The sequence below is a fragment of the Thamnophis sirtalis genome, unplaced genomic scaffold (assembly GCF_051295495.1).
Source record: "Thamnophis sirtalis isolate CommonGarterSnake01/CBP01778 unplaced genomic scaffold, rThaSir2_p1.2 scaffold_1, whole genome shotgun sequence".
NCBI lineage: Eukaryota > Metazoa > Chordata > Lepidosauria > Squamata > Natricidae > Thamnophis > Thamnophis sirtalis.
The window spans coordinates 12,830,264-12,848,535 of record NW_028261381.1 but is presented as its reverse complement, the minus strand read 5'-3'; the positions used below and the strand labels follow the sequence as shown (position 1 = coordinate 12,848,535).

General features: G+C 43.2%; 1 protein-coding gene across 1 annotated transcript in view; it reads left to right on the top strand.

Moving 5' to 3' along the window:
* NABP1 (nucleic acid binding protein 1) overlaps positions 1-10,599 on the top strand; it is a 32,077-nt gene extending 21,478 nt beyond the window's left edge. The window contains exon 4 of the mRNA XM_087707740.1: positions 10,406-10,599. Within this exon, the coding sequence (XP_087563866.1) occupies positions 10,406-10,454 (49 nt within the window). The 3' untranslated portion in view covers positions 10,455-10,599. The remainder of the gene's footprint in view (positions 1-10,405) is intronic.
* Positions 10,600-18,272: the final 7,673 nt, after the last annotated feature.

The window sequence follows — 18,272 nt, the reverse complement described above, 5'->3', positions numbered from 1 at the left end:
ATACATGGGAAATGTATTAACCAATTTGAAAGTTGTAAAATATTCCAAGATTAACTGTGAATATGAAATTGAAAAGAAACATTGCGCTGGATTAAGACGTAGTCAGGCTTGAAGGAGCCCACTGAAATCAGCTATGATTAAATTAATTTCATTTGATCTACTCTTTAAGCATCACAGAATCTTGATCTAATCTGTAATAAAGAGGGTGATGCTAGGCCGATGATTAAGATGAAAGTTCTTAAAAATGCTGAGTGTTTACATTATAAAATTTGGCTCATTTAATTTAGCGAAACTGTAAGAACTGTTAGCCAATTACAAAATATACCAGAGGGGGGGGGGGAAGGTAAAGATATCAAGTGATGGTCAAATCTTCCTACTGATTGTTCACATCAGAGGTGGTATTCAGCAGGTTCTGACCAGTTCTGGAGAACCAGTAGCAGAAATTTTGAGTAGTTTGGAGAACCCGCAAATACCACCTCTGACTGGCCCCGCTCCCATCTATTCTCTGTCTCCCAAGTCCCAGCTGATCGGGAGGAAATGGGGATTTTGCTGTAACCACCTTGTGGAGTGGGGAGGGAATGGAGATTTTCTAGTATCCTTCCCCTGTCACACCCACCAAGCCACACCCACAGAACCAGTAGTAAAAAAAATTGAACCCCACCACTAGTTCACGTACCCATGCAGAAAACCAAGTGAAGGCCTCGTGAAAGTTTTGCTTGTAAGGAGAAGCTAAGACGGCAGTAGTGTTAAGTTTCATGTAGAAAAAGTTCCGTTAGAAGAGCAGGAAGGCTGTTGCGTTACTATTCTAGGCAGAGACTTATTTTTCCCAGCGAAACTTTGGGAAGAGGTAATAGCTGGCAACTATTACCGAGGTGGCGCAGTGGTTAGGGTGCAGTACTGCAGGCCACTTCAGCTGACTGTTATCTGCAGTTCAGCGGTTCAAATCTCACTGGCTCAAGGTTGACTCAGCCTTCCATCCTTCCGAGGTGGGTGAAATGAGGACCCAGACTGTGGGGGCAATTTGCTGATTCAATTTGCTAAAAATCTGTAAACCGCTTAGAGGGCTGAAAGCCCTATGAAGCGGCATATAAGTCTAATTAATAAAATAAATAAATAAATAAATAAATAAATAAATAAATAAACTAAGATGGACATAAATAGGCTGACTGTTGCAATCCTAGAATTTTAACACAGAACGATATATAGGCTGGCAAAATTGTGTTGGGTAGTTCAGTGTTCACACCTCTGAAGGCTTGTTAGTTTGTAGAGTCCAGAGAAGATTGCTGAAGAGTCTGTTGGGTATAATTTTTAAGCGACTCTAGGTGGCTTACAATTATACAATGGAGAGGTGGATGCTGAAAATGTAAAGAGCAGACACATTGCTGGAAACAGTCTCCCTAATCACCTAATCATTTTATTTCTCTCCTTATTTCTAATCTAGGCATGACATTCATTCATTCTCTCTCTCTCTCTCTCTCTCTCTCTCTCTCTCTCTCTCTCTCTTCTCTTTCTCTCTCTCTCTCTCTCTCTCTCTCTCTCTCTCTCTCTTTCACACTCCTCCCTCCCTCTCTGGAGAAATTTCCTGACAGTTAGAACAATTAATCAATGGAACAACTTGCCTCCAGCGGTTGTGAATGCTCCAACACTGGAAGTTTTAAGATGTAGGATAACCATTTGTCTGGAGTGGTGTAGGGTTTCCTGCCTTAGCAGGGGGTTGCACCAGAAGACCTCTAAGGTCCCTTCCAACTCTGTTATTCTATTCTATTCTATTCTCTCTCCCCAATATTATAGAATGCATCCATATCCTATTAAAAATACTTGTGGTACACAATATTTAGTAGAGAGAAGTGTTTAATTGCTTTGCGTTTTACATTCCCTTAACAGTTGCTCTTATTTTGAAAAAGAATGAAGTTAGGCACTTGGCCTATCTAGCCATAAATAGCCTTGTTAACTCCTACTAAGGAATGTGGCTGGGAAATCTAAACTAGATGTCTTATTTAATATATGCAGGAAAGATTGATATTTTGCACTGAATTCCTCTCAAAATTATTTATTTGAAACATTTATTTAGCCACCAATGTTCCAACCAACTCTGGGTGGCTCCCAATCAAAAGTTGAAACAACATCTGAAACCATATTAAAATTATAAAACTAAACTCATCAAAACATTACAAACAATAAAAACCTGGCATCTGTTTATTTGAAGGCCAAAGAAACCACAGGAAGCATCAGTCAGATAGTCTCAACTCAAGCTCAATGTGGCTGCTCAGCTTTCTTGAGCATATTTCAAAAATGGTTTGCATTCGCTTTTTCTTCTAAGGATGGTTTGACTTTCCTGTGCCCAGTCCTGAAATTTCTTAGAATTTTTTCATCCCGAGTACTACTTAGTAAAGACCCCGCTTATCTTATCTTATCCCTGCTGAGATTAGTCAAGATCTCTGGGTGAAATCACCTGCCAAAGCAAGCTTGTTTTTAAAAATGGATGTAGAACATTGTTGTCATATCAAGTGGTGAACCCCATGACAATAGACTGTGTGGCATCTAAACTATCATGTATTGCAGTTATGGAATTCAGATTTTTTTACTACCAGTTCTGTGGGCGTGGCATGGCTTGGTGGGCATGACAGGGGAAGGATACTGTAAAATCAGTGGTGGGTTTCAAAAATTGTTCGAACCTACTCTGTGGGTGTGGCCTCCTTTGTGGAAGTGGCTTGCCGCCCATGTGACTGGATGGGAGTGGCTTGCCGCCCATGTGACCAGATATGAAGATGCCGACGACACTTGTCAGAACCACCTTAAATTACCTCACACACAGCACTGGCATGCATAAGAATATGATGTAAACCTGTTTTTTAAAAGGCATCTTTGGTTTGCATTAAAACAACTTCAACACACGCAATGGTCTGATTGCACCACAAACACAGTAGTCATCCATACCTTTCACAGAGGCACAGAGTTTTATAAATATGAGCATGATAGTGTAGAATAATCATATCTATGGACCAGTGGTGGGTTTCAAAAAAATTTTGGAACCTCTTCTGTAGGTGTGGCCTGCTTTCTGGGTCCACTGGTGGAACCTCTTCTAACCGGTTCGGTAGATTTGACGAACCGGTTCTACCGAATAGGTGCGAACTGGTAGGAACCCACCTCTGTAAAATCTCCATTCCCTCCCCACTCCAGGGGAAGGTTACTGCAAAATTGCCATTTCCTACAATCAGCTGGGACTCGGGTGGCAGAGAATAGATGGGGGTAGAGTCAATCAGAAGTGGTAATTACCGGTTCTCCAAACTACTCAAAATTTCTGCTACTGGTTCGCCAGAACTGATCAGAACCTGCTGAACATCACCTACGAAGTATTGGCGAGAAAGGAAGAAGTGATGAAATTGAGATCAGGAAGTTGAAATAAGGCACTGTCAACAAAAGCTCCATCTCCAGGTTTTCCTGCTCAGTTCAGGCAGATGATAGATTTAGAGGATCGAGGCAGGAACGACGTGAGAGCCAGGACTTCACAACAAGAACAAGGTTTATTTTATGAATCCTCAACAATAGACAGGAGTAGAGACCCCAAATTTGCTTTCTGGAAAGAAAGGAGGGGTGTAACGGAACAAAATCCAATTCCGACATAATTTAGGCAAGTATCCATATAGCTGTAGCTATAGATACCAGCAAGGCTGTTGTAAAGGCATGTCTTTCTCATTCGATACAGTGTGCTTCTATATTTTTTGCATCTGTCTTCAGAAAGCCGACTTTCATCATTATGAAAGCTGAGAGTGTGACAGAAATGCTAGCTGCAGTAATTTGGGTGATCTAGCTGACACCTCGGTACCAATAGGTTCAGGGTTATTTTTACAATGCAGTTGTGAAATTGGTAGCACAGATGGGCCTTTGGAAAACCTTGTGAGATTTAAATCTCGGCGTCATCAAGAACATTGGTTAGTGCCAAGATCAAGGAGTGCAAATGAACATATGAGAATTTTTGTTCCAGTATTGAATATAGATACAATATCTATATCTTGTCTAATTGCAGAAATGCTTCTCTGCAGGGTTTAACAGCTGCCTTGGCGAATGTAATGAAAAGCAAGACTAGGGAAATTCTAATGTGTAAAAATCAAATTCTCACCGCAGAGGAGTTTAGCTTTAGGAGTTGGGCTATTTGGGGAATCCCAAGCATATTTTTGCATCCTGTCCCCAATATATAAATAAAATTTACTTCCCAGTTTCAAGAAAAAAAAATGCTATTTAATGCAGAGGCTTGCAACAAATTGTCCCTATCAAGCCCTAGGACAGTGATGGCAAACCTTTTGTGGCTCGTGTGCCAAAAGCGGTGGGAGTGCGGGGGGGGGGTCATGCGCAGGCGTGCCACACCCATAATGCTATGCGCATGACCAGCACTCCCCCCCCATTTTTGGTGTGCTTTTTTCATCCTCCCCAGGCTCCAGAGGCTTTATAGGAGCCTGGGGAGGGTGAAAACACCTTCCCCTGCCTCCCGGAGGCCCTCTGGAAACTTCAGGAGCTTTCCTGAAGCCTCCGGAGCATGAAAAACCGGTCCTATGGGCAAACCTGAAGTTCGGGAACGGACTTCTGGTTTGCTCGTAGGGCCAGTTTTAGCCCTCCAGAGCCTTCAGTGGCCTTCAAGAGGCTTCCCTGAAGGCTCCGGAGGGCAAAAAATGACCCTACGATCAAACCGGAAGTGACTTTTGGTTTGTCCTTAGGGCCGTTTCTCCTCCTTCAGAGCCTTCAGGGGCCTTCTGGAGGCTTCCCTGAAGGCTCCGGAGGGCTCGTAGGGTCATTTTTTGTCCTCCGGAGCCTTCAGGGAAGCCGCCTGAAGGCTCCTGAATGCTCCAGAGGGCTAAAACCGCCCCTAAGAGGAAGCCAGAAGTCACTTGCGGTTTGCTTGTAGTGTCGTTTTTTTCCCCCCTCTGGAGCCTTCAGGGAAGTCTCCTGAAGCCTCCAGAGGGCTAAAACCGGCCCTACGAGCAAACCGGAAGTACATTCCTGAACTTCCAGTTTGTCCATAGGGCCAGTTTTTCACACTCCGGAGGCTTCAGGGAAGCTCACATGCCACTCGTGCCATATGTTCTCCATTACGGTCATAGAGGGCGTAAAATAAATACTCCTTTTACAGATTTTCAAAATTCTCTGTGGACATCACTTTCAACTTCATGGTGCTGGATGTGAAGGACGATGGAGGGAATGCTTATGAGATGCCTTTAGCCATTATTTTGAGTTAATATCCATGTTTGTGTAAATATTGTTTTGGGAAGACTCATATGATTTAAAGATGGGATTATGATTTATTTTGAATGGTGGGTGGTTTGGTGACCTGGAGCTGGAGCTCTTACCTTATGATCAGGAGGCTGTGAGTTCGAGCCTAGGTAGCCTAGTTCGAGCCTCTGGGTGCAAAGAGAAAATATCTGCTAGGAGCTCCACATAGGCATCAGGAAGGGCATCTATCCAGTAAATGCTCAGCTCCATTCAGTTGTTCCGAATTCCATCACGATGCAAGGGATTACAGAGTTGTTAAAAGAAAAAAAAAGATTTATTTTGAATTAGATGAAGAACCATGGATTTACCAAGCACTATTCTTTTACAATGGAAACATGGAGCCATCCCAGGGTGTAACTAGGTCATTGGTGGAATTCTTTGGGAATCAGTTTCTACAAATTTCAATACAGTCCAGAGCATAATCTGGTATAAGCCAATCAATGATATATTTAGCTGACTCAAGAAGGTCAAAAGAAAATGCCTTGGTTCTGAGCTCCTTCACCCCACACCAAGTCCTGGAATAAAAAATAAAAATGTTATGCACAATAGAAATAGAATATAGTAAGAGTGGCTACTCCAGAGGCAGTAATCTGCTGGTTTGCCCCGGTTTGAGTGAACCAGTAGTGGCGGCAGCGGGAGGCTCCATCCAACCACCCAAACGTCATCACAGACATTCTGCGCATATGCGGGAGCAAAGCGAGCATGCGCACATGCACCCTTCCAGTTCCGAACCAGTAGCAAAAGTAAGAGGATTTCATGCCTGGGCTACTCCATATTGGTATATTGGTATGAGAGAAAACACTGAATGAAAGTTGTACGGTATGCTGGTTTGACAGCTGCGGACAAAAAGGTATTACAGCGGGCGATGAGCACAGCACAAAAAAAATCATGCGCTGCCCCCTGACCCCACTGGATGAAATTGCCAGGACCCGCTGCCTTAGCAGCATGAAGAAAATCCTCAGGGATGATTCACTTCCTGGTCAGGTCTTCTTTAGTCTCCTACCATCGGACAGGAGATATAGAAGCATAGCTAGCCCGATGAGCAGGCTGAAAAATAGCTTTTATCTGTGCGTCGTCAGACTTCTGAACGCAACCTAACACCACAATCAGGTTTAATATGATAGGCTTGCAGGGCCAGCACAATGTGTAACGTTGTTTATACCGGTGTAATATAATGTTATATACATATATGTTCTGAGCCCCCTCATCCCACACCAACACACACTCCGAGCCAAAGATAAGTTACGGCATTTAATTAACAGACAGACAGGTCCTTGGCAGCAAACCGGCACAGACAAGCTTGGGCAGCAATCCAGCAAGCTCACAATAATGTTCTCCAACATTAGTTCCTGTGTTGATTTCTGCAAAAGGGGCGTGTGCATAAGCAGTCCTTTTATAGTCTGGAGAGGAGCCTAATTACCACCAGCTGAGTGCAATTACCTCCTGTACTTGCACAACTGTTCCTGATGCCTATTAGCTCTTCGGTGCCGGGCATCCAGGAACAACTCACTGCTGACATCAGAATTACACTCCCTTTTCTCCTCCCTACTGGTCCAAGGCTCAGGTGCCTCCTGGTGGCCAACAAGCCTCTCTGTGCCCTGCTCGGAGTCGGAATCCTGTCCAGGGTCCTCCACATCCTCCAGAGCCAACTCATAGGGCCCCTCACTGTCGGAGTCTGGTGGCAGCTCCAACGGCTCCTGCTGGGCCACAACACACATATAAGGGAATGTATATGGGAATGTGTGCTAGTTATTACTTATTTCGATTTAGGGATTTCTTTTTCTTTTATATTGAGATGTATTCTGTGTTTTCGGGGGGGGGGGGCTGCACCAAGGGAGTCTCATTCAATTTCATTGTACACATGTTGTGCATTGACAATAAAGGTTTGATTTGATTTGTATACCTCCAAACTACCCACTACCCTATTGCATTTAAAAGCCGGTAGACATGAACTGCTGGCATTTTAGTAAGGGAGAAAGAATCCAGCTCGGTGGAAGTCTTGAGTCAGTTGTTCCCTTCAGCGGGGAAAAAAGATCACCCATAAACTTTACAGAGTCGCAGTTTTGCAAAGAAAACACTAGATTTGCTTCAGTTTCAGATCAATTGCACATGGTTTACAGAGCATATTGTCCCCACAAATCGGGGTCCTCATTTTACCTACCTTGGAAAGATGGAAGGCTGAGTCAACTTTAAGCCAGTCAGGATCAAACTCCTGGCAATGAGCAGAATCAGCCCGTAATACTTCATTCTAAACACTGCACTACCACGGCTCATCTTATGCCTATCTTGCTTCTTTAGGGAGACCCCTCCCCCAATAATTTAGCTTGTGGTTGAAACAAATTCCAGATCAAGGTAGAACTCACAAGAGGTTTTTTTTTCTGAGGGTGGGGAGGGAAAAGTATACTTTTCATAGTAGGCACTATGTTGGGAAGATCCCAAGGGAATAATTGGAGTTTAGACTTCCACATGATTAAAGATTGTGGCAGGCTTCCCTTCCTCTCAAAAATCCTCAATCCACCAATTTCTTTCTGAACTGCCTTTAATACATTATTCCCTGGGTGCTATTACATCTTGATATAACGGAAAACTAATGGGACCTAGAGAATATTACATTTTTACCGTGCAGTGGAGAGGGATAGGTTTTGACAAATTGATCCAGCTAAAATAGTTTTCCACCTGGTGTGTAAGCTCCATTTAGGTAGCATGTGCTTTACCATCTTCAATGAGACACAGGCGTTCCAGGTGGATGGCACCCAGTATTAGTCAGAACGCATTCCATGCGCTGGCCATCTTTCTATCTTTCACAGTTTTTATGTGGCAAGAAAAAAATAGATTGAAAAAAAAACAAAACATTTTTTTTTACTTTAAGAGGGAGGGAGGTCACAAATGGAAAATGTCTTTATCTGAATCTCCCCATCAAATTTGTTGAAAGAAGCAGGATGACTGCACGAGAAATAAGGTTGTCTTACGTTTTAGAGGGGTGTGGATGCTGTTTGTCCTTTATTCAGAAGTCACTGGAAATCCAAAACACACTTATTTATTTATTCATTCATATGTAAATAGACATGCATGCACACATACATACATACCAGAGGTGGTTTTCAGCTGGTGCTGACCAGTTCTGGAGAACCGGTAGTGGAAATTTGGAGTAGTTCGGAGAACTGGTAAATACCACCTCTGACTGACTCCGTCCCCATCCATTCTCTGCCTCCTGAGTCCCAGATGATTGGGAGGAAATGGGGATTTTGCAGTAACCTTTCCCTGCCATGCCCACCAATCACGCCATGCCCATAGAACTGGTAGTAATTTTTTTTTAATCCCGGTCAACCGGAAGTTCTCCAGCTGAACAGACGGGGTGGGGTGGGGGGGGGGTGAGCTCTGAAGAACCTCACATGAACCTTGTCTGACAAACCAATTATAAGATCCTTTTTTTGGATCAGAACCAGAGGTGGGTTCCTACCAGTTCGCACCTATTCGGTAGAACCGGTTCGTCAAATCTACCGGACCGGTTAGAAGAGGTTCCACCAGTGGACCCGGAAAGCAGGCCACACATACAGAAGAGGTTCCAAAAATTTTTGAAACCCACCACTGGTTCTTGGATATGATTATTCTACACTATCATGCTCATATTTATAAAACTCAGTGCCTCTGTGAAAGGTAAGGATGACTACTGTGTTTGTGGTGCAATCAGAACATTGTGTGTGTTGAAATTGTTTTAACGCAAACCAAAGATGCCTTTAAAAAAAACAAGTTTACATCATATTCTTATGCATGCCAGTGCTGTGTGTGAGGTAATTTAAGGTCATTCTGACAAGTGTCGTCGGTATCTTCATATCCGGTCACATGGGCGGCAAGCCACTCCCATCCGGTCACATGGGTGGCAAGCCACTCCCACAAAGGAGGCCACACCCACAGAGTAGGTTCGAACAATTTTTGAAACCCACCACTGATCAGAACCTCCCTGTGGGGGATGGGTGAAGAAGGGGCATCATCTCATCAGACCCAGAGGGAGTGCAACAGGTCCCTCATAGATCAGAGATTTGCTCTCTGAATCGGAGTCGGGGCGGCAGCATGGCAACATGGCTGTACAAGAAGCTGGCTTCAGGCCAAAGCAGCTGAGCAGGAGCTTTCAGAGGCAAGATGAAAGCCTGGTAAGAAGATCTATTAACCCACAGTTATAAATCAGAATTTGGAAAAGGCAAAAAACCTTGAGCGCATAAATAATATTGATGGACAGATTGGGATTTTGGCAAAAAGAAAGAAAGAAAAGGGGAAAAATGGAGGGTTGAATCACTAGCCCAAAAGAGAGCCATTTGCTTGAAACAATTTGGGCAGAAAGGAGAAAGTAGAGAAGTGACAAACCCACTCAAACACAAACTCTAAATTTGAAAAGATTGTGTTTTTAAAAGAGTCTAGGAGCGTGAAGATCTGCTTCGTCTGAGTTTCTTCTAACTAACATATTTTAAACAACTCCAATTAATCAGAGGTGGAATATAACAAGGGGGAAAATCAAGAAAAAAAGCACTATTTTCTCACTGATAATCTAATCTTGCCTGCAGTGAATGGAATGTGAAACCCTGAGCAGGAAGATTAATTAACCAATTGCCATAAATTAGAAGTTGGAAAAGCAGGAGGCGAAGAGTAACATACCGGAGTTTGGCTGTATGCAAGTTTGTCCCAATTAATATATTTTGAGCAACTATAACCAACGAGAGGTGGAAGGTAACAAGGGAAAAAATAATAAAATCAAAAACTGGGAAAATACGAAGGTTTTTTTTTTTTCTTTTTGCAAAAGATCAAAATGGCTCCCGCTTCTCTTCCCCTTTACATTAGTTGTATTAGCTAAATTTAAGGTGGACCAGAGCTTTGAAATAAGAACTGTATAACTAACTGTAATTTTGGAACTGGACATTATGGAAAGGTGGAAAGTTGAAGAACTACGTGAGGGAGAAGAAAGTAATGGATAAGGTACAAATATGGTGTATGGAGATCAGAAGAGCCAATAATTGTTTTTGGGAGTTGATGGTAAGACGAATTGATGTAAACATTTAATAATATAATATGATGTTAGTTATGTAATAATATACATTTGATTATATGTTATGAAAATGAAAAATAAAAATTTTAAATCCCACCACAGATACATACATCATCTGGATGCTGCCTACTCAATAGATTTTGGAATATAGCGATTAAAGCTGCAAAAATGAGAAATACAGCCCTAATTTCTAATATTTGTGCATTCAATGATGTCTTTAGGACTGGGCAAATATGATAATTGCCTGGATCAATTTCTTACTTATTCAATAAATTAAAAAAGAAATCTACAATGAAGATTACTCATTGTGTCTCCTTAGCCAGCTGTTCTGGCCCCCCTCCGTTCGGTAATGAACGCAGACACAGGCTTAGCTGTTTGCCACTCTTTATTCACAGCAATTATAATCCTGTTGGCTGGAAGCCCAGATACGGCTGACTGGCAAGATCTTGGCAGCAACCCAGACTCCAACAGACACGGGAACACCAGGCAGACCAGAAAGAAGTTCTCCAGATTACTAGGAATAGTTGTGTCCTGCAAAAGGACTCCTCCCAAAGTCTCCTCTTATACACTCTCTTGGGAGGGGCCAAGCCACAACCACCTGGGCTTGATTATCTCTTATGAGTCTGTCTCCATAACTGCTGCCTCCGTTTCTCCGCCCTTCATTGCCTGGCGTCAGGGACAAACTCCCTTTGATCTTCCCCACTGCTCCATGCCTCAGACGCCTCCTGGTGGCCAACCAGTCTCTCTGGTCCCTGCTCTGAGCCAGGGTCCTTCACATCTTCCATAGTAGACTCATAGTAGTAGTCCTCGCTATCGGAGTCCATCGGCAGCTCCAACGGCTGCTGCTGGGCCACAACAGCCAGCCAACCTGCTGCACCAATATTTTTGCAAAATGATGTTTGAGATCGCTGATTTTCAACAGGTAGACTTTAATTTTTGTGTTCCGATGACATTGTGTCATTATTAGTCTGGACAAACAAAGAAAGTTAAGACTAACAGGAAAATATGAGAGACAATCTACACAATGACTTTGACAAATTTATTGATACCATTGTGCTCAAAAGGGGGGAAAAAGCTCTGATGCTTTTTCCAAAGTTGATTGCCTTGCAGGGGCAACCATGATAGCTTTGGTGAAGGCTCCAAAAACCCTAAGATCATCATAATGCCCCACACTTGGAGACTGTCAGCCCTATAGAGTAGACTGGGGTACGAAACAAATGCCCTATAGCAATGGTCTCCAACCTTGGCAACTTTAAGACCTGTGGACTTCAACTCCTAGAGTTCCTAGGAGTAAAAGCTCCTAGAGCAAAGCTGGCTGAGGAACTCTGGGAGTTGAAGTCCACAAGTCTTAAAGTTGCCAAGGTTGGAGACCACTGCCCTATAGGTCTAAAACTCTTGTCTGATCCTGGCCTTGGTAACAAATCATTCTGCTTTAAGGCCATTCCCTCTCCTACAGGAACTGGTGGGAACTCTGATAAGATAGAGTTCATTCCACTCCAGGCTTCAAATGTTATATTTTATACGATTTCTTAATGCCTTTCCATCTGTTCTTATTAATGTATAAGTTGCACTGTATTCAGTGGGCATTATTCATGGCAAAGTGTACAAGAGCCAAGGTGGCGCAGTGGTTAAATGCAGCACTGCAGGCTACTGCTAGATCAGCAGTTCAGCGGTTCAAATCTCACTGGCTCAGGGTTGACTCAGCCTTCCATCCTTCCGAGGTGGGTAAAATGAGGACCCAGATTGTTGGGGGCAATATGCTGACTCTCTGTAAACCGCTTAGAGAGGGCTGAAAGCCCTATGAAGCGGTATATAAGTCTACTGCTATTGCTATTGCTACACAGAACTGCCTGCACACATGACATCTATGTGATTTCCTGCCAGCCCACTCAACCCCAACAATTTACCAGAGGCCTGTTTCTTAATTCTATTTTAGAAAGGAGCTGTCACCTGCCTGACAACCTGATTATTTTTCTGGGATACTAAACTGTTCTCTGCACTCCAATTTGTAGAAGTGTAGCTGGAGAGGTCACTATTTACGTCGACAAGTTAGCATGAATATTAGGAAAGCAAAAGCCACTAATCAATGCAGGCTTTCAGAATTCACCTTGTCAATGAGTGTTTTTCTGTCCTAATAATTAATGGGACATTTTTTTCTAGGCTTAGTTTCAGCAAAATAATAGCACTTAGCAATAGCACCTAGAGTTATAGACCGCTTCATAGTGCTTACAGCCCTCTCTAGGATCCTGACTCTTTCTGCTGGGTTCTCAAATCTTAGGGTATTTGGCTCACAGCTATTTTTAAATATTGTTTTGCATAACTTACCCCGTGACCCGACAAAAGCGCGCACGACAAAAGCTCGCCGACAAAAACTCGTCGTTAAAACCGCGACATCATCAACGCGCCAACAACAGCGCGGTGACAATAGCGTGGAGACAGAAAGGCGCTTTACAACAGTGAGTCGACAGAAAGACGATTTAACTTAACGTAAGGGTTAGGGTTAGGTTTAGGTTTAAGGTTAGGTTTAGGGTTAGGTTTAGGGTTAGGTTTAAGGTTAGGGTTAGCGTTACGTTTAGGGTTAGGGTTAGCGTTACATTTAGGGTTAGGTTTAGGGTTAGGTTTAGGGTTAGGTTTAGGTTTAGTTTTACAGCACGCTTCTGTCACTGCGCTGTTGTCGGCGCGATTCAGCGCTCATTCGTCGGAGCGCTTTAGAACACACGGTTTTGTCACCGCGGTTTAGTCGGGCACGGTTTTGTCGTTTGCCCTTTTGTCGGTGAACCAACTTAACCAAGATTGGATAATGCAATGAATGTTAAATAAAGTAAATTGAACATTTGGCTTATGCAGTTTACGGGCCCTATATGATGGCTAACTTAACTGCATTCCAGTATGGTGAGAAATTAGAGAATCAAGCATAATTTATTGGCTTCCATAGGCCCTATAATAGCAATAGCACTGAAGACATATACTTTAGAATTATTATTGCCTCCAACAATCTGGGTCCTCATTTTACTGACCTCAGAAGGACGGAAGGCTGAGTCAACCTTGAGCCTGGTGAGAATCAAACTGCTGGCAGACAGTGATCAGCAGAAGTAACTTGCAGTATTGCACTCTAACCACTGTGCAACTGAGGCTCATAATAACATTTTAAGAAGTCACATGGTAATGTGTCCTGCAAAATTAATTGCATCTGTATTTATTTATTGTATTTAATACATTTGCATATTATTACTTATTCCGTTGGCCTTCAAAAAAGTATACAAAGCCAAGAAATTATTCAATTAAAACTCAGAGATAAAAAGCACGATATGCTTAATCTGGTCAGGAAAGGGTCTAGTAGTTGCATACACATTATGTGCTAAAGTTGATTAGCTTTGGAGCAACTTCGTATATGGGGTAAACCGAAGCTATTTGATTGGATAAATAGAACCCATCTAATGGATTAGTTTAGTTTCAAGCATATTTCTGTGAACGTAGCCAAAGTATAACAAATACAACTTCAACATAGACTAATCACATACATTTAATGCTGACATAAGCAAAGCTATTTGGACATTGTTCTCTCAGTAGTAAAACATGAAACAGTAGTAAGACATGAAAAAACAAAGGCTCAGGTAAGTTCCTGTACATATTCACTAGATGAATATCTGGATATTCTCTGCTATAGAAGGAAGCTTCCTGCATGGGAGGAGGCACCATAATGAAAAGATCTCACCTTGAATGACGTAGTCATTTAAGCTTTGTCAAGTATGGACCTATGGAGTTGGGAGGACAAGCATTTTTAAACTCTTGGGTCTCAAGCAGTGGTGGGTTCCGGATCTGTGGCCGCATCCACATGGAAGCGTGCAGTTTGCGTGCACGCATCTTAGCGCCTCTGCAAGCCTCCATGATGCTCCAGCTGCTCAGCGGAGAATCGCGCTGGCGCTGTACACGCCGTGCGCAGAAGTGCCAAAGACTTGAAAGACCGGTAAGGAGTTCGGGCGGGCGGGCGGGCCCTCTGGAGCACTGTACCGAAACGGTATCTGGTGCTCCGGGCAGGCTCCGGTACACCCTTACTGGGGCGTACCGCCTGCAACCCACCACTGGTCTCAAGCCATTTGGGGCTTTAAATAGGAGTCTCAATACCTTGGCTTAGAAGTGGGGAAAGGGCGAAAAACAGGTTCAATGGGCCACCCAGAAGTTCAGAAATGATCTGTTTCCACCTTCCGAGAGTCTCTGGGGGGGGCAGGGGAGGCCGTTTTCACCCTCTCCCCCGGCATCAGGAAAGCCTCCTGGGGAAGGTGTGGGGTGGGGGTGGTGTCACATGCTCATGCATGTGGTGGTCACATGCACATGTGTAGGTGGGTGGGGCACGCACTCATGCAATAGCAGGCACACACAATTTTGACATGCCTTTAGAAAAAGGGTAGCCATCACTGGTATATATATTTGATATAGATTAGCACTAGGCTTCAAGTATGCGAACCCATGATCAGAAACAATCTGACTGATAACTAGCAGATGTGGGCTTCAAAAATATCAGCAACGATTTCTCTGCCTGATTGCTGGGTGGGTGTGGCCATGGTGGGTGTGGCCTACTTGGCCTCCTGCACCACGGCAGGGGGGAGGCTTTTCTCTATCCCCAGATTCTGCTGCCCTGGGCTCTGGAGGCCCTCTGGAGGCTGGAAAAGGCCATTTCCAGCCTTCCGGAACTTCTGGGAGGTCTGTTTTTCCCCCTCCCCAAACCTCCCTGTGCTTACCTCACATCCAAAATGGGCTGTGTGAAGACTCCTTGGAGCGTGTGGCAGAGTGGGAGGGGAGGGGAGGGGAGTGCAGGCCTAGCCAGGGGTAGGATTTGGAGGTTTTCGGAACTGGCCATAATGTTAACTACATGTTCTGGCCCCCACTTAGCCTGTTCCAAAACTACAGTCACACGAAGCTTACAAAAGAAAGTCTTTATCAGTCCCGGCTCACGCTGGCTGCGAGCCCAAAATTATATGTAGATAAAGTCTCTGGCAAAAAGTTATAATGCAAAAACAAAAAGCTCTTACAGCAAACCAGGTTTACAGAAAGCAAATCACTTATCCGAGTGCCTCTTTGAATCAGGTTTACAGAAAGCAAATCAGTGCCTCTTTGAATCAGGTTTATAGAAAGCAAATCACTTATCCAAGTGCCTCTTTGAATCTCGAAACGATGAACCACACACGACGAACGACGAACGACGAACGACGAACGTTGACTTCTGCAACTAAGGTGTGGCACCATCCGTCTTTTATCTGCAGATGACCCTAATGAGCAACAGCTGCTCATTATTCCTGCATCCCGACGCAACTCACAGCAAGCTGCTGCTGAGTCACAACACTACGGGTTCTCCCGAACCTGGGTGAACCCATAGCAGCCCACCCCTGGGTATGGGCAGCGTTTTGAGGGAGAAATCTCCCTTTCCCTTGTTTTACTGTGAGCTCCCTGCTGCCACTGCTCCTCAGCTGCTGCTGAGGTGGGTCCAGGTGTCGGAGCCAAGCTCTGGTTAGGGGCTTGGTTGGGATAAGGAGAGAGGTGGATTAGGATGAACCTTGCTCCCTGCTGCAGAATAGACCTGGAAGATGAGACCCAAGTCCTATGAAAAAAGAGATTTCTAGAGATTAGGAGACTGTAACATCAAATGGCTGCCAAAGCATGTTGGATTGCATTCAGTTCAACTGATTATACTAATCAGCTCTTGTCTTCTTGTGCCTCCAATATCTCATAAGAAACTTAGTGATTCCTAATGCATTCCCAAGAGACAAGATAAATGAGGACATGCAACTCCTTTGGAAGAGGTGCTTCGCAGTCCACAGGTACACATACGAAGCTCTTTCTTAAGCCAGCTCCATCTTTTTTCTTGCCTGCTTCCTGGCACTTTCTGCAAGTTTATGCACACTCTCCCCCCCTCCTATCAGAACTGCTTTATGCTTCCGAAGATAACTATTTCATGCGGTTCCACCACAAATCCGCGGTAGACTAAAGCGCGCCCGATCAAAGCGCGTACGTGACGTCATCACAGCGCGACGAAAACGGCACGCTGTGAGCGGTAAATTTAAAATTAACGCGAAAACCTTACCCTAACCCCCCCAAACCTAACCCTAAACCTAACCCTAAGCCTAACCCTTAACCTAACCCTAAACCTAACCCTAACCCTAACCCTAACCCTTAACCTAACCCTAAACCTAACCCTAACGCTTAACGTAACCCTAAACCTAACCCTAACCCTTAACCTAACCCTAACCCTAAACCTAAACCTAACCCTTACCTTTATGTGAATCGGCTTGCTTTAATTTAATTTTAATTTTAATTTAATTTATTTTTAATTTTATTTGTCGCGCTGCTGATGATGTCACGTACGCGCTTTGATCGGGCGCGCTTTAGTGGACCGCGGTTTTGACGGGTCACGATTTCATGCACACTTCTGCTCAGCCAAAAGAAACATTTCTAACAAGATTTGTTAGAAAGAAACTCTTTTGCCTTGCCCTCCCAACTCTATCTTACAGAAATGGAAACTAGAATGCTCCATCCACTGTCTTGTGCAACAATACATTTTTCAAGAGAAAAATTGAAGAAAAGTTGACGATACAAACGGAAGTCGAGGGATTGATATTCCTTCTGTCTTGCAAAGAAAGCTCTGGGAATATGGCTCCCACACCATGTGCTTTCCTCCTCTTTCCTTTCTGTTTTGCAGCGAATGATGCATTGGGCTTTCTTTTTTTTTGATAAACAATTATCATCTTTTATGCATCTTCGGTTGCTCTGCTCTTCTTGGATTGTCTTCTCTTGCATACTTTGTTTTTCCTAACCTGGGTAGTTCTAGTTTTGCCTTAGGCGCTGTACTGTTATTTGAATCTCTAACATAAAATATTTGATCCTTGTTGGAAAACAAGAATACCCTTTGCAAGTAATCATTGATTTATCCTAACTAATATAACACTACGTAATCAGTGAATTAGAATTCATTAACTTCACAATAAGTAAATGTGGCCTTACTTTAATTAGAATTTTGAGGACAAAAATGAGAACTTAGCTCATTCCAAAATAAAGAATGAACTTATTATTATTTTCAGAGCAGATAATTAAGTGTTGTTACGGAGGCCCATATCTGTAAAAGAGATCTGTAAAACTGATTTTCAAATTCTCTTGCATTACATAGTGTGTATATTACTCCACAGTGTGAATATATTGTAGAGTTGATCAACCTGCTTTGCAGTGTCTGTTTCCTTAGTATTGTAGCTTGTTTTACTATATTTTTGGGGGGATCTTCAATAAAAACATAGGTTTATTACCATACCCTGAAGGAAACATTCAAGAGATCAAAATCTATTCTTAGAACAATTTTCTTTTTTGAACAATTGGGTGGCTTGAACGATGGGAAAAATTTCACCATGTAGGATGGTTTCTCATTCAAATATGTTCTTTACAAAAATAATCTTGCATGGGAATGTTAAAATATCACAGGAGTTCTGGACGTCTGGGCTTTTGGCCAACATAGTTGTTGTCCTACATGGTTTCATAACTGTAGGGTAATAGTAAGTTACATTATTCCCTTATTGACATTGCACTTATCTACTATTTAAAAAATGCCACCGAGTAAGTGGTCAAAATGAAGTGACTGTTACAAAAATAGCCACGTCTCACAGTATTTTTTTTAATAAGAGTAAGAAATGTATATTTAATGACGCACTGCATTATCTTGCATTTTCTTCCTGTTTGACTGACTAAACAGCTTTACCGAACTTAGGACAAGGATTCAGTGTTACGGCCCATAGGCTAATGTTGATATTTGAATCTTGAATTATCAGCGCTTGTGACAATTTGAGTTTGAGACTTCTGCATAACCCTGTTGTCTCAAAAATATTTGGCTTTCTTCTGTAAGAAACAATCCCACCCCCCCACCCCCCCAAGGAGGCAACAGTGTGTCATGTGGATTTTTATAGCAAGCATGAAAGAGTTACTGCAGCCC